Source organism: Podarcis muralis, chromosome 10 (assembly GCF_964188315.1).
Source record: "Podarcis muralis chromosome 10, rPodMur119.hap1.1, whole genome shotgun sequence".
Lineage (NCBI taxonomy): Eukaryota > Metazoa > Chordata > Lepidosauria > Squamata > Lacertidae > Podarcis > Podarcis muralis.
This window is the reverse complement of record NC_135664.1, coordinates 27849804-27864386: the sequence shown is the minus strand read 5'-3', so window position 1 is coordinate 27864386 and position 14583 is coordinate 27849804. Positions and strand designations below refer to the sequence as shown.

At 42.0% G+C, this 14583-nt stretch overlaps 1 protein-coding gene across 6 annotated transcripts; it reads right to left on the bottom strand.

The window, feature by feature from the left end:
• Nucleotides 1–1997: 1997 nt before the first annotated feature.
• IRAK4 (interleukin 1 receptor associated kinase 4) lies at nucleotides 1998–14513 on the bottom strand. Of its 6 annotated transcripts, none has more exons than XR_013394334.1 (11): nucleotides 14321–14513; nucleotides 13155–13300; nucleotides 11968–12147; nucleotides 9519–9679; nucleotides 8628–8692; nucleotides 8053–8167; nucleotides 7321–7430; nucleotides 6723–6906; nucleotides 6375–6437; nucleotides 4102–5792; nucleotides 1998–3142 (listed from the first exon to the last, which is right to left on the bottom strand). XR_013394334.1 is itself a non-coding variant. In XM_028747094.2 (11 exons), exons 1-11 carry the CDS (start codon nucleotides 14482–14484, stop codon nucleotides 5502–5504), a joined length of 1383 nt encoding a protein of 460 aa, XP_028602927.2. In that variant the 5' UTR covers nucleotides 14485–14513; the 3' UTR covers nucleotides 1998–5501. The 6 variants fall into 6 exon arrangements, 5 of the variants coding, with proteins under 5 accessions (XP_028602927.2, XP_077790791.1, XP_077790790.1 ...); XM_028747094.2 differs by having other exon boundaries at nucleotides 1998–5537; nucleotides 5634–5792; XM_077934665.1 differs by having other exon boundaries at nucleotides 1998–5537; nucleotides 5642–5792.
• Nucleotides 14514–14583: the final 70 nt, after the last annotated feature.

The following is a 14583-nucleotide window of genomic DNA, read 5'->3' as shown; positions in this document are numbered from 1 at the left end:
TGTGATGTGATTGACTTTCAGTTCTGGCCCGGTTCATGAGCAAACCATTAAGCCTATCCTCATGTGTTTCTTGTATCTAAGTAAAGATGTTCTCCAGGCAACAGGTATGAAATAATAAAATGGTTGTAGTCTGAGACAAACTAATATATTTAGGTTGAGGAAGCAAGCCTTGCCCAGCTGATTTAATGCAATCGGATTAAGCAGAAACTATCTGTTTCTGTTGAACAACAGCCACAGCTGATGCAAACCATGAACAACTGCTTCCCAGTAAGTGAACAGTTAAAGTACACATATGGTCACCATCCCAGCTTTCTACGTTAAATAATCTGCGCTTCTTACTGAGGTCCCCAAATGTTTATCTCCTAGCCATTTTTAGCAGTTTGTTTTGGAAGTAAATTCTATTGAATTCACTAGGGCTTTATGTAACCGACATTCCCTGTCTTAGTTGGTCTTTCTTAACCTTCAGATCACTAAACTGCTTCCGTGGCTTTTTGTCTCTCCCTCCCAGTATAAATGGTAGGCGAGAGCTTGTTTTAAAGGAAACAATTTGTTTAAATTTAAAAGGTTGCTGAAAAGAAAGCGTTTCACCTTTCCATGGAACTTTCGCAGATCACTGTTAATCACAAACGTTCGGCTCTCTTGTAATGTCAGCATATTAATGCCGCTCTACTGTGATCATGGCTAAACACTTCCTTGCTGGAATAACAAAAGGACTGAGTTGTAAGCTAATTTGGATGGCAACCTGCCATCACTGCTGTAGATCAAGAATGGTGCTGCTGGGGTATCCCTGACCTATAGCCAAGCTGTATGGGGCTGAAGGGCGTTGGAATCCAATGAAATCTAGAGAACCACAGATTCCCCATCCCTGCTGTAGGTTGTCCCAGGTTCAGTGCAGGAATAGCCCACCAGATGTTGGGACTCCAACTCCTACCAGCCCCAGCCAACCTGACCAATAATGAGAGATGATGGGAACTGTACTCCAACAACACATGGAGCATGCCATGTTGGTTACTCCCTGAAATGAAGACACTGCATTTTACTTCGGTTCTGCTGGGGGAATAGTTCCCTCTTTACAGTAGCAGCATATCTTGCTTCTTCCAAAACGCTCCAATAAATTTGAACCCAGGGGAGCTGGTGGAAGGACTTCAGAACTTCACTTCCTGTCCTAAAATGGCATTGGCTGGAACGATGAGATTGCGGCTATGCTCTTTCGGCAACATGGAACTGCCGCAAATGAAAAACGGCATAGGCTCCTTGGTTTAAAACAGAATGGGGGAAACCCCGAAATGTGCCTTCTATTGCATATTTTAACACATGCATCACTAGACAGTTTTGCATAGTGAATTGCTGCAGATTAAGCAGACATATTTTAACTGCATAACTATTGCTAATCTTTTCCATGGAACAAATGGTGTACAAAGGAGATGATTTGTAACCGAGCTTCCCATGTCAAACCCTAATACTTTTGTCTTTTGCAGCCCATGACAAATAGCACATTGTTCTTAGTTGCTATCTTCTCAAGATAAGCAGGCGTTGGCATTCGTGCACCAAGGAAACTGCTGTAGAAGGGTAATTCAAGGAATCTAAGAGGCTGTTTTAGCTGGAGCATGGAGTGCATGAAATGTGGCTGCAGTTAACCATTAGGGATACGTTATTCTGAAAATAGCCAAGTGTTTTATCACTGGGGTGGGTCAAACTGCAAAGGTCAGGTGACTGCACGATATGATAGGGGTCGGGTGAGGGCCTTTCCTCTTTCCTGTCACTGACAGTGGAACAAAGAGAACTGCTTTCCAAGCACATCATTTCAGTGGATCCTGACTACTGAAAAGGATCATCTCTTTGCCCTCGCCCCGAAAATCCACACCAGTGCCACTTCATGCAGGACTTCTGCCAGGTCTAAATGGGCCCAGATTCCCCACTGCTGCGCTACCCCTTGTGACGTGTGTTCTAGGCTAGTCCAGTGATGGAAAAAACTCACCTTCCTCTCTGGCCCCAAATACATTATTATCATTTATTAAACTTGTATCCCACCCTTCATCTGTAGATCCCAGGGCAGTGCACAGCACAGAAATACAAGACAAAAATACACAACAAGAACAAGAAAAAAACAAAACAATAACTCCCCAATCTTCCCTCCCCCAAGCACATTTAAAAGGATAGAGGATGTTAGTTGGCCAAAGACCTGGATAAAAAGGAATGTTTCTGCCTGGCATCTAAAGGTGTATAACGAAGGCACCAGGCAAACCTCCTTGGGGAGAGCATTCCACAAACAGGAAGCCACTGCAGAGAAGGCCAGTTCTTGTGTTGCCACCCACTGGACCTCTTGTGAAGGAGGCACATGAAGAAGGGCCTCAGAAGATGATCTCAGGGTCCAGGTAGGTTCATATGGAGAGTGTCGTTCCTTGAGGTCTTGCAGTTCTGTTTATGAGGCTTCTGCTCTTCTCTGTGCTGTTCTGTTCTGTATCGTGCCTGCATGTATTTACAAAGGCACGATAAGTGCATCACTTCACCCACTGCAATGTTGAGTTTCTGCCCTGTAATTTCTCACCAGACGTATCTTCAGAAGTGGGGTTATAGGCAGACACATCATCATGCTATAATCAATGAGTCGCCAGACCAAAATAAAATCTACTAGGAAAGCATGCCAGGGATGAAATTTATTCTACACTGATCAACCCTGAGTGTCTGTTAATTAAATATTAACATACTAGGAGAAGGGCAGTGAATATATTAGAAAAATTTAGCAAAATAATTTATGAAAAAAACTTGCTTTGAAAAAGATATATGCAGTTAGACTAATGTACTGAATAAACTTGATTTTGATTATAGGCACTTATGTTCATCTTTTAGATGTTATCTTCTGGCTGAATAAATGAATTCTTTCATCACCTACTTTGAATTTATAAAGGCTCTTGAGTCATTGTCTCATGAATATACTGTATCTCAAAGTCATCATATGCATTAAGTAGAAACAAGAACTGAAAAAGAAAATACAGGAACTGAAAAGGAAAATACAATGTCCATGGTGTATTTGGTGTCTTCCATCTTAGAAAAGGGTAGCAGAGTTGTTTGACAGCACAAAATGGTTGTTTGATAGTCCAAGTTGGTGTGCCATCATAAGTAGGATTGATTCTCTAGCACTCTTCAGAAGGCGCAATGGTGCAAAAAAGAAGGAGGAAAAAAAAGAGGGCAATTCACATACTCTGCGGTTATCTTTGTATGCCTATGTGGCTTTATGCTGGCAAAAATACAATGGCGGAACAGGTTCAGAGTTTCATGGTTCCCATGAGAACTGTGAAATATACTTCTTGAAAAAGATTGGCTTTGGCTTCATGAGCCAACAGAGCCATTTAGGCCACAGCTGGAGCACGTAATTTGGCAAGGAGCTTAGCACTTCCTGAATATTAGCATAGCCTTTTCAAAAACATCTTTTAGACCATGAATTTGGTATAGCCTGTACGCTTGCAAGCCTGGTAAAAATCCCCGAACCAGAAGCACAGGTATAGACAAATCTGGATTGTTCATAGCAGACATGTATCATTGCCACTTCCTCCACTTAACAAGGTTGGCAAAGGCTCAAGCACATTTGTGCAGCTTACAAAATGGATTTTTCACCTGGCACGGGATGCTGAGTGTGTTGGACCATGCAGTCCTAGCTCTCGCTAAACTGTTGCTCTAGGCACCCCTGTTTCACTTGCTTTTATATGGCTTGAGCTATGCGAACGGCAGCCTCATTAGCTGCTGCTTTTTTCCACAGGAGAACAGCTTAGAGATCTACTTGCCCGCGCTACAGGCAGCTTTTGCTTATTCTGTTTCATCTCACCAAGTTTGCTTTGCTCCCTTTTAAAGTCAGACTGCAATTGCCATTGGTAGAACTGCTAAAAATGGCCTCGTTTCTGCATCTGGCACAAATCGGAATAAGTTGCCCAATTAAAACCATCAGCAATTGTTTTTATATAGCTTGAAAGTGGGGACAGGGAAGCTACAGTACCATCCCAGCATCAAGCTGTTTGACCATCCCAGCTGTTCATTTTTATTATTAGTTGTTTGCATGTGTTAAGCTATTATTTCAGAAATCAATTACAGAAGCAGCAAGTATACCTAATTCCTCTGGAATTGGCAAGTCTGGAAGATGGGCTCCAGCAGCTATAGTTTTCAAGAGGGGGAAAAAATCAAGATTGAAAAGTCGGCTGCAGACAACTTTCTTAAGCAGTTTTAGTCAAATAGATGCCAACAGGAAACCAGGAAACTGCTATCATGGATTTGCACATAATAGTGCAGCTCTTGCACCTTCTTGTTATTGGAATGTCACACACGAGCTTAGAACAAGGTGGATCAGAAAGCTGCTCATACAGAAACATTTCAGATTTGTAGCAGAGACGCTTAAGGAATGTATCGACTCCTGGGTTTCTGCTATGGGGTATGGCCACTGAGTGAGAAGGAGCCAAACCTACAGTGGTGTTCTCCAAGCTGCAGGCAGGCAGAATTGAGGGCGATAAGTTTGCAAGGACAACAGCATACACATAAGGTTGTCAAAAAGGTGTCCCTCTTGTACAGTCCAAGATCCATGACAAAGTAACCGGGCCTCAAAATAACATTCCCTTTTTAAAGAAGTCTATGGAATTGTAAGCAATGGCACAGGAACACAAATGTAAAATTAGCATCTAAGTCCGTCTGCCCCCTTATCAGGCAGGCGGCTTTGCAGGCAGGCCCTGGAAAACCGGCCTATCACAGGCCAGATCGTATCCCTGCCAAATGGACCAATGGCGGTAGGTGTTAATGAGTGTTCCCCTGGGCATGGGACCAACCGACCAATCGTGGCCCTTTGTGCTGCGCCCAGGGGAAGTTTAAATGTCTGGCTGGTGGGGCCTTTCAGCCTTTCTCTTGCCGCGCCGGTCCTTCCACCCACCCTCCCTCCCTCAGATTAGGGTATTTCAGGGATGGTTTGACCTTGCTATGGACAATGTCGGTGGCCTAATTTTCAAGGGCTGGGCAGGAATTTCCCCCACTTAGCTAACTAGCACCACCATTTGGGTTTTCGCCTACCTCATAGGAAGCATCACAAATTCGTAAGGTGGATAGGCATTGGGTAAACCTAGTATTGGTTGGAGGGGAGGCTGTAGCCTACCCCTCCACAGGTAAGGGTATCTTGTTAAAAGGATCCAGGAGGAGTGGCTCCTGCCCAATGCCCAGATGGGGGCGAGGGTCATACCACTCCTCCAATGGGAACCACTTGGGGGACACCCCAATTTGACGTAGGTCTTAGGGCATCCCCAGCTTCACCCTTAGAAATACTCCCAGTGGGTGGGAGTGACGTGCAGTTGCTTATCCCAATGCCTATGGACAAAACACACATCTGTAACCAATAAAGTTGTGGCCTTGTTTGATCCCAAACCAATATCCTGCGTTGCATCTAGTTTTTTACATGTTAGGGAACAGGGTGGTCACAAGGCCTCAGTACGTCAATGGACTTGCTTTTAAGTCACAGCACAGGAGAGACCTTACTCAGCCAGCAGGTCTTGCAAGTGTTGTCTGACCTGCAAGGCAAGCAGAAATATAAATTCACACTCGCCAAATGTAAACACACTCTCAAAAGCCATACAAAGGACAAGAGCATAAAAATATCCTGGTACCGTCTTACTATCTGGCCTCCTGTTCTTTTTTTCGTGCAGACACTGGCATGCAACTGAATACATCTGTTCAATGGATGCAATATTCCAGCTGCTCATCTTTTCATCAACATAATCCTGAATCGTCTTTTCTTCATCTTCAATTTCCTCTTTGATAGACAGCTGTTTGGAAGCAGAAATAGCGTCAGAGGAAGAGCAGGACTATGAAGGCAGGGAGGGAAGATAAGCCCAAGGAGGAGGAAACAAAAAGTCCCTAACCCTGCCACATTCACACAAGCCAAGACAGAAAGAGAGGGTAGTCACTTTTTATGCCCCCCCAACCCATATCAATGGTTTCTCTTTATATACTTCTCCTTCCATAAGTTTGATCTGAATGCTGCCCACATTCTGTAACAAACTCTGGCTTGTTGTCCTGTTGCTTAATCCCTCTTCTGGAAAAAACAAGTGTTTTGCCTTAGTGCAACATGACTTTAGTTAAAGAGATCCCAACATGTAGTCCTTGGCCCTAGTTGCATGCTCATGCAGACATTGTAGTAACACACTTGAATTACAACAAGACAATGGTGGTAGATTCACTGACATTCTAGTCAATGCCAACTCCTGCCAGAATTCTTGTTTTAACCTAAGTCATGGTCTTTTGATGCTGCAGACTCTTCAACAAGCTTGACGCAGCAGCTAACTTCTAGTTTGCTGAAAAATGCAATGTGTATTTATTCTAAACGTATTTCTAGAAGAAGAAATTACCAGTAATTGGGGGTCCCGGTTTTCGTCCACAGGAGTAAGTCCAGTTATTATTTCAAGTAACACCTAAAAGAAAGATAATCAGAAAACAATAACAACAAAAAAAGTGAAATGCACGTCATGAACTACTATCAGAAACCAGTGCACAGAACCACTCAATGAAAAACCTTGTGTAAGGAAAGGTTTTAAAAGAAAGGGTTGTTATGCCTTCCTTCAACAATTGATCCCAAGGCAGCTGGTACTCCCTTTGCTGAACCCGCCTATTATCAGACTACTAGCCTTGCACATATTAATAGCACTACTCTCATATATATTAGCTTCCAAATAACTTTTCGGTGTTTTTTCACTCACCACACCAAAGCTGAAGATATCAGATTTCGGGGTTATCTCCCCACGCAAAGCTTCTGGGGCCATGTAGGCTGCTGTTCCCACTATTCTGTCTGTTAGGATAGTGTGCGTCAACCTTACTGAAGCCCTTGCAAGTCCGAAGTCAGACAGTTTCGCCACAAAGTTCTCAGTAAGTAAGATATTTGCACTGAAAAACACAAACAAAAAAAGGGGGAGGGAATTCTGTCAGGTTCTTCAACACTCCTTCTCAAGGAGATGGTGCTGCAATAATCAAATGAAAAGTAAGGCGGGAGCTGTATTTTTAGCTAACGCTGCAGGTTTCATTGTTATTCCATGCTTGTAGTTTGAGGGATAAAAGAGAATTATGGCCACATCCAAAACTCTCTTCTCTACTAAACAATCACACACCCAGCAACAATTATCTTTACACTGTTGCCTTCTTCTATTCAGTGCCAAGAAAAACGTAGAACATAAATATTGCCCTTTCTGCAAATCACCATAATTTTTTGTTTTAATTTAAAAAACATGTTTGAGAAATACTGACAAAACAAAGATGGAACTATCTCTCCTTAGTGCAATAATTAGTTTTTTAGATTATTACCTTTTAACATCCCGGTGAATGTGGTTATTTTCATGTAAAAAACAGATTCCATTGGATGCCCCATAAGCAATCTTGCATCTTGTTTCCCAAGGAATTGGTGCCGTGTTATCCTTAAAAACAAGTGGAAAGTGGAAGTGAGTCACTATTTCTAGGCAGAGAGGCCTAGAATATCGAAGTGTCAAAGCAATGATTCTTCAGCTTCGCAGGACTGGTCGTGTTATGTGGATGCCTGATTATCGCCTTCCAAAGCAACTACTTTATTCTGAACTTAGAAATGGAAAGTGCAATGCTGGTGGTCAACAAAAGAGGTTCAAAGACTGTCTCAAGGCAAATCTTAAAAAATGTAGTATAAACATCGACAATTGAGAAACACTGGCCTGCAAGAGCTCCAATTGGAGAACAGCCTTTACCAAAGGTGGCATGGGTTTTGAAGACGTTCAAACTCAGGATGAAAGGGAGAAACGTGCTACGAGGAAGGCACAGTTTATACTGTCTACAAAGCTTCTGTCTACAAAGGCTGCCCTTGCCACTGTATTAAAAGGTAGCTCTGTACACACATATCTTTGCACATTCAGAGCTATCCATCACAGTCAATAGGAGAGGCCTGCAAGGGAAAGAGGTCCTTGTGATCAGATACTTCACATCTACAATAGATTCCAGATATTTCAGTTTCCCCCCTCTCAGTTTAGCAGTTTCAAAGAGGCATCGACAATAAGCAAGTATTTCACTTACCAGGCAAGCTAGTCTGTCAAGCAATGAGCCATTAGGCATATAATCATAAACCAGGCAAGGCTGATCGGAATCATTTGAGAATCCAAGCAATTCTACTAGGTTCTCGTGCTGACATCTGTGACAAAAACAAATAAACGGCCTTGTTAGTCTGGGTTTTTGTATTTACTGTTCTGAATGGTTAGGAATTAGAGTGGCTCCAATGAACCTAGACATAATCTTGATCAACGATCTCAGTCACACAAACTATATAAGTTTATTTGTTGCCAATAGTTTGCTTTCATGCACAATTCAGTGGCAGAGAACAGGCATGCAAAAGCTTCTGGGTTCGATCCTTGGAATTTCCACGTAGGGATGGGGAAAATTCCTTTCCAAAATCCTGGAGGGCCACTGCCAAGCAGTGCTCAAAATAGTGAGGATCAAAGTATACGAGGCGCTATGCACATCTTTAAACCCAGCATGCATTATTATTTTTTCTGTAAAATAAGCAGTCAGAACTGGGGAATGGTGGGGAGCTGGATCTTGTGCTAAGATTTTGGTTGTGGTTGTATAGAGGGGGGAAACCGCTCACGACTTACTCTGCCATAATGCTGATTTCTTGTTCGAACTGCTTTTTCAGGTCTTCGATACTTACATCGGTCACCTATAATGACATTTAAAATAATGGGAGGTTAATGGGAAGCAGACCGGTTCTAGGCCAACCACGTAATGAAAGGTTTGTACTTAACAGTGGCAAATAGGGTGGCTTCCAGAGCCAGGCCCTCAAGGTTTTCTGTATCTTCCAGGTATTGCTCAGAGATATTCAATGATATTCAACAGAAACACAGCAGTAGGGAAAGCTAGCTCTGAGCCTTTGAAACCCAACTGCAAGTGAACTCATTAGCATCTTTGTTAACAAGCAGCCCAGAAGCTAACTGACTGGTGGGAGAATTCCACAAGCAAGAAGCCACAATGGGGGGGGGGATACACAAGCAATCTCCCTACCCTCAAGGATCTAGAGTTTGCTGGGAGCTATTACTTTTATGCAATAGTTATTTATTATCCTATTTCTATCTCACACCTTCCTCCCAAATGAGTCCAGGGCACTAAGGGGCCAAAGAAGAAGAAGAAGAAAATACTCTAGGGTGCAAGGGATAACAACAAGTTTACATGAAGGGGCATGTTTAGACTGCATATGCGTAAGCCCCACTGAATTAAATAAGGCTTGCTTGTGAGTAGGATTTCACAGTAAAATATTATTCTTTATCGGATTTATTACAAAATATGCATAATATTAAAAGCCCCAAAATTTGCAATACTTCTTCTGCTCTGCTCTTAAATGTTATATGACAGATGTGTGATACATAGGGTGCCTCACCGCATGGTTTTCTGACCATTTTCATGCTTCAATTTCGCTTACGCTTTGAGAGAGAGAGAGAAAAGATAATTCACAGTGCAAATGATGATATACATAGTAACAGGAAACCTACAGAAGTAAGTTTTTTCACTGCCACTGTTCTGTCATTAATGCATCCTTTGTACACCACTCCAAAACCTCCTTCGCCAATCTTGTTGCCACCAGCCGACACAGTTCGATCATCAAAGTTATTTGTAAGACTTTTCAGTTTATCAAACGGAAAGCTCTGCAATACTGAAAGAGAAGAAGCATGAGTGGAGATCTCAAATTCATTTTTTATAGGGGTGGGGACCCAGCAGGGTTTTTGTTTTTTTAAAAAAGATTTCAAATCCCAGCACCACAAATCTTGCCATGATTTATTTACCTTACAGAGATATGTCTTTCCTTTTCAGGAGATGCCAGCAAAAGGTGGAGAGAAAGCAAGATGAAGATCAGTTAGCTATTCTTATGCAAGGCTGTATAAGTCAAAGGAGAGCAATCTGTGACTCAGGGCTTTATGAAACGCTCAACCTGGTTTCATGCAGGTAAGAACAAGGGAGAAATATGGGGCAAAGAAAGTAGGTGAGAGAGCACAGGTGCCCCACTTGCTATCAGCATGCAGCCCCAAACAGAATAACCCCAGGGATATCTGCTCCTCGATAGAAAAACAGTTTTCCACCCCTGAAAAAGTTTGCAACTTACTAGCTACAAGCAGTGACCAGAGTTTTCTGGAAGTTTTTTTTTTTTTTTTAATTGAAAACTCTTCTGCTCACACTGGAACAATTTCTGATGCCCCAGAGAGTGATCTAGTTTAATGTGTTTGTTTTCCTTGTATTTAGTAAACAAAAGATAAACCCCTGAAAACTGCCATGCTTGCCAAATACTGAATTTGCAACTCGCTTCTGCTTGCTGCTTCTAATTTGCTTCTGAAACAAAAACTTTTCCGGGGGGGGGGGGAAGCGATTTGCAACCCAACTTCACTGGCCATGAGTAAATATATCTTTAAGCAAATAGGTTGGTTAGCAAAGGAAGATGGGGGGAAAAACGTTCCAACATTTTATTTCAGAACGGAAATTTGGCATATTTTGACAGCAGCTTGCTTAAAACAATGCTACAGTAGTTGTTATAATGTTAAGATCCAGCATGTAAAGAGACCACTTGCCCCTTGCCCCTCCTCCCTGGAACTGCCTAGGAGGCAATCATCTTGAGTAAACAACTCTGGATTTATATAACCTGCCTAGTCTGTTACGGCTGCCATATTTACTTACTTCACCAAACCTTTATTTGGTTTATATAGGCCACCATAAAACGTCCATACATAAAATTTTATATACAAAAACAGCCATGTAAAATATGCAAGAACGAGGATTTTCATTGGAGTTTCTTTCTGCTAAATAGTGCCATTCACCACTCTAAGAGATACTATTGACAAAAACTCAGCCACCCTTGCAGTTACTTCCGGGTTAATGTCAGACAGAATCTGATATTTTCATTGTCCTGTGATATTAAGTCTACCCAAAAAGGGGGATGGCATGTGTTTGCATAACTGGTTGTACAATGGACAGTAGTAAAGAATGTTTTACAGTTTCTGGCACATTCAAAGATCTTCCACAATGTCTATCGTTTCTGGGGATGTTTAAATATCTATCCTTGACAAAAGGTGAGGGGAAAACATTCAGTCGGGCTAACATAAAGTCCCTGCATGGGACTGGAATTATTAATTTTGAAATATAAGTGACCCTGTTATCTGTTGTATTTAAACCATAGAACTTGGGGGAGCAAATTTTATTTACAGCTAACTCATTGTTTTAGTCTTCATTGTCCTTTAATCTGGTTTAAATATTGGTTGCCATATTTCAAAAAGTGAAAATCTGGACACAAAAGCTGCTGTGCTTTATTGTGAAGGGTTTTTTGGAGCTAATTTTAAGGAAATTCACCAAAATCTACACTTCTGACATGGGTTGCCATACATCCGGATTTTCCTGAACATTCCAGTGATTTCTGCCAGGACACTGTTTCTGGCCAAATCCCAGCTATGTCTGGGAAATTCTGGTCATATGGCAACCCTAATCTCCACCTCAGATTTGCATGTGGTTGATATTACGTCCCCTAATATCATGTTCAGGGACGCAGGTGGTGCTGTGGGTTAAACCACAGAGCCTAGGACTTGCCGATCAGAAGGTCGGCGGTTCGAATCCCCACGACGGGGTGAGCTCCCCTTGCTCGGTCCCTGCTCCTGCCAACCTAGCAGTTCGAAAGCACATCAAGTGCAAGTAGATAAATAAGTACTGCTCCAGCAGGAAAGTAAACGGCATTTCCGTGCACTGCTCTGGTTCACCAGAAGCGGCTTAGTCATGCTGGCCACATGACCCGGAAGCTGTAAGCCGGCTCCCTCGGCCAATAAAGCGAGATGAGCGCCGCAACCCCAGAGTCGGCCACGACTGGACCTAATGGTCAGGGGTCTCTTTAATATCATGTTCTACAATACATAACGGACTGGACTGTAAGGCAGGAGGGAAGTGATAGAAGAAATAATTGCCTACCTGAGTCATTAAGAGGCAAGCAACTCTCTTTTGTACTTGGGCTGCAAGAAACTGAAGTTAGGCTCCCTTTATCTGGAACCAAGAGAGGCAATACAGGTGCCACTTGATCTTCTTTTTCCTTCAGACACGTAGTTTCTTGTAAAGATAAGGGCACTGTAGTGTCTGTTGCCTTCATGGAATCTGCCATAAAATACAAAACAGTCAAAACAGGTTTTAGGTGGGAAACAGGTTGCCGAAAGCTGTTCTGTACCAACAAACAGAACAGTCACGGCTTAATAGTGCGCTGGACTCCTTTATCTCCACAATGTCTTAAGGTTGCATCTAATCACACTTTGGGGCATAGAGACATCACCAAAAACCACACAAAATCCAATTTCTGTATCAGTTTTGGACTAGTAAGGAGGGCAATACACAATGTGCCAGCTTCACCTGCAGCAATAATGCTGTGCATCAATATAAAGTGCCTTCCCTTGTGGTGGTTGCTCGTGTGAAACAATCTAGGGTTATGCTAATACAGTGGTACCTCAGGTTACATATGCTTCAGGTTACAGATTCCGCTAACCCAGAAATAGTGCTTCAGGTTAAGAACTTTGCTTCAGGATGAGAACAGAAATCGTGCTCCGGCGGCACGGAGGCAGCAGGAGGCCCCATTAGCTAAAGTGGTGCTTCAGGTTAAGTACGGAACGAATTAAGTACTTAACCTGAGGTACCACTGTATGTAAAAAGTTGGAATATTCCAGAAAAACTTTGCATTTCAGGAATATAAGGAGACCAAGTTTTGTGGCATGATTCAACATATTTTAGAATGCCTTTCAGGGCCAAGTCATCATAATGTGGCTTGCATGATATAAATACGTGGGATATACGTTTGTCAGATTTTTAACATAGTTTTCTGGTGGTGCTACACATCCATAGCTCCAACTCTGTTTCTGGTGTGGCTACAGGCCTACTTGGATTTCTACCATAGTTCCTCCTGACCATTGCGAGTTGATGAACCTTTTCAGAAAAGAGGAGTGCTTTATATGTCTTTCTCAGCTATTAACCAAATTAAAGATTTCACAAATGGCTACATGAAAAGATGCTCACCTGAAAGACAATTATTAAAAGCCACCATCTAAAAGAAATAAGAACACCACCATACCTCCCCTTTGAATACGTGCCAGAGACACCGTGAAGACCAAAATTACCTGGAAGCAAAAGTTTGGCTGGTGCGAAGAAGTGATTCCTGATTAGCAGGTCTACTAGATCACTAACAGTGCAATTTTGTGTCCCCCAGTCAAAAAGCAATTCACAAGTGGGGCTCTTTCCTACTTGTTTTAAAGCTTCAAAACGCCTTTTAAAAAAAAGAAAGAAGAAAAATCAAATTAATTTTGAAAAAAAGATACACAGAATATAATTTTTAGCCACAAAGTTCAAAAGCCAACAGCAATGTAGCTTGCATGATATATTCCACTTCAAATATGGCTTTGGTGCAAGCTTATGATAGATAGCTGGATAGCTTAGTTGATAGAGCATCCAGCTCTTCATGCATTAATGTGTCTAACATCCAAAAGGATGTCTGACAGTATATGGGATGAACAGGGCCACCACATTAAGAACTCAGCTGTGACTGCAACAAAAAACTAACTACAGTGAGGGTGCCGCCCGTAAAAGATGATGGTTAGATGCTCCATCAAGTAAGCTGTCAAAGTTATTGGGTATACAATATGCTATACAAATAACATATACCAAGTATCAGTTTAAGATGTGATGCAATAATGATGTTAAATTGTAGCAAAAGATATATGAAACAAAGAATGCAAAAGCTTGATGGGAAATATTGCAACAGCAGCTAGAATTGTTATTCTTCAATGCCAGAGGTATCTATCAATCCTAACTACCAGAGAATGGTTCCCTAAAGTATTAGATATTGCATATATGGACAAATTAATATGGTTGTTTTCTGTAGCTATATTAATCTGTCCTTATGTGGAATATCTAATATTTTTTAAGGAGTTGAAACAAGCTACACAAATGGAGCTTTCCCTCCCTAAAATGGCCCTCTTGGTAGACACTTGAATCAATTTCTGGTGGGTTAGAAAATCAAAATATGTCAACAGCAAAGCGTGCAATATCACATATTAAAACTTTCCATGTCAAAAGACAACAGCCATACAATCACAGAACTTGTAGAGTTGGAAGGAACCTCAAGGATCATCTAGTCCAACCCCCTGCAATGAAGGAATCTCAACACACGGTCCCCCATCCAATTTGAAATCCTACTTAGTTTTGCAAGATAAGGATAAAAAAGCACACACACACACACACACACACACACACACACACACACACACCCTTGTCACCAGTACACTACCTTATGTGCAACTGGCTGTATATGTTTGCGCCAGAGGGATCTTTTATATCTGCTGCTAATTTTTTCCATCCATCCTGCGGATCAATAAAATCAGCCAGTTGCCTCATCATGCCGTAGCCAAGGCAACGCACACACATTGAAGGCGTTATAGGGCAGTCGCTCATCTCCGATTCCTAACAAATGTGAAGAGAGATTGCTTTCAAATACGACTTATTTGAAGATGTAAAGGTGGCAGCATGGTAGAGTCTTCATGGGGGTTTAAA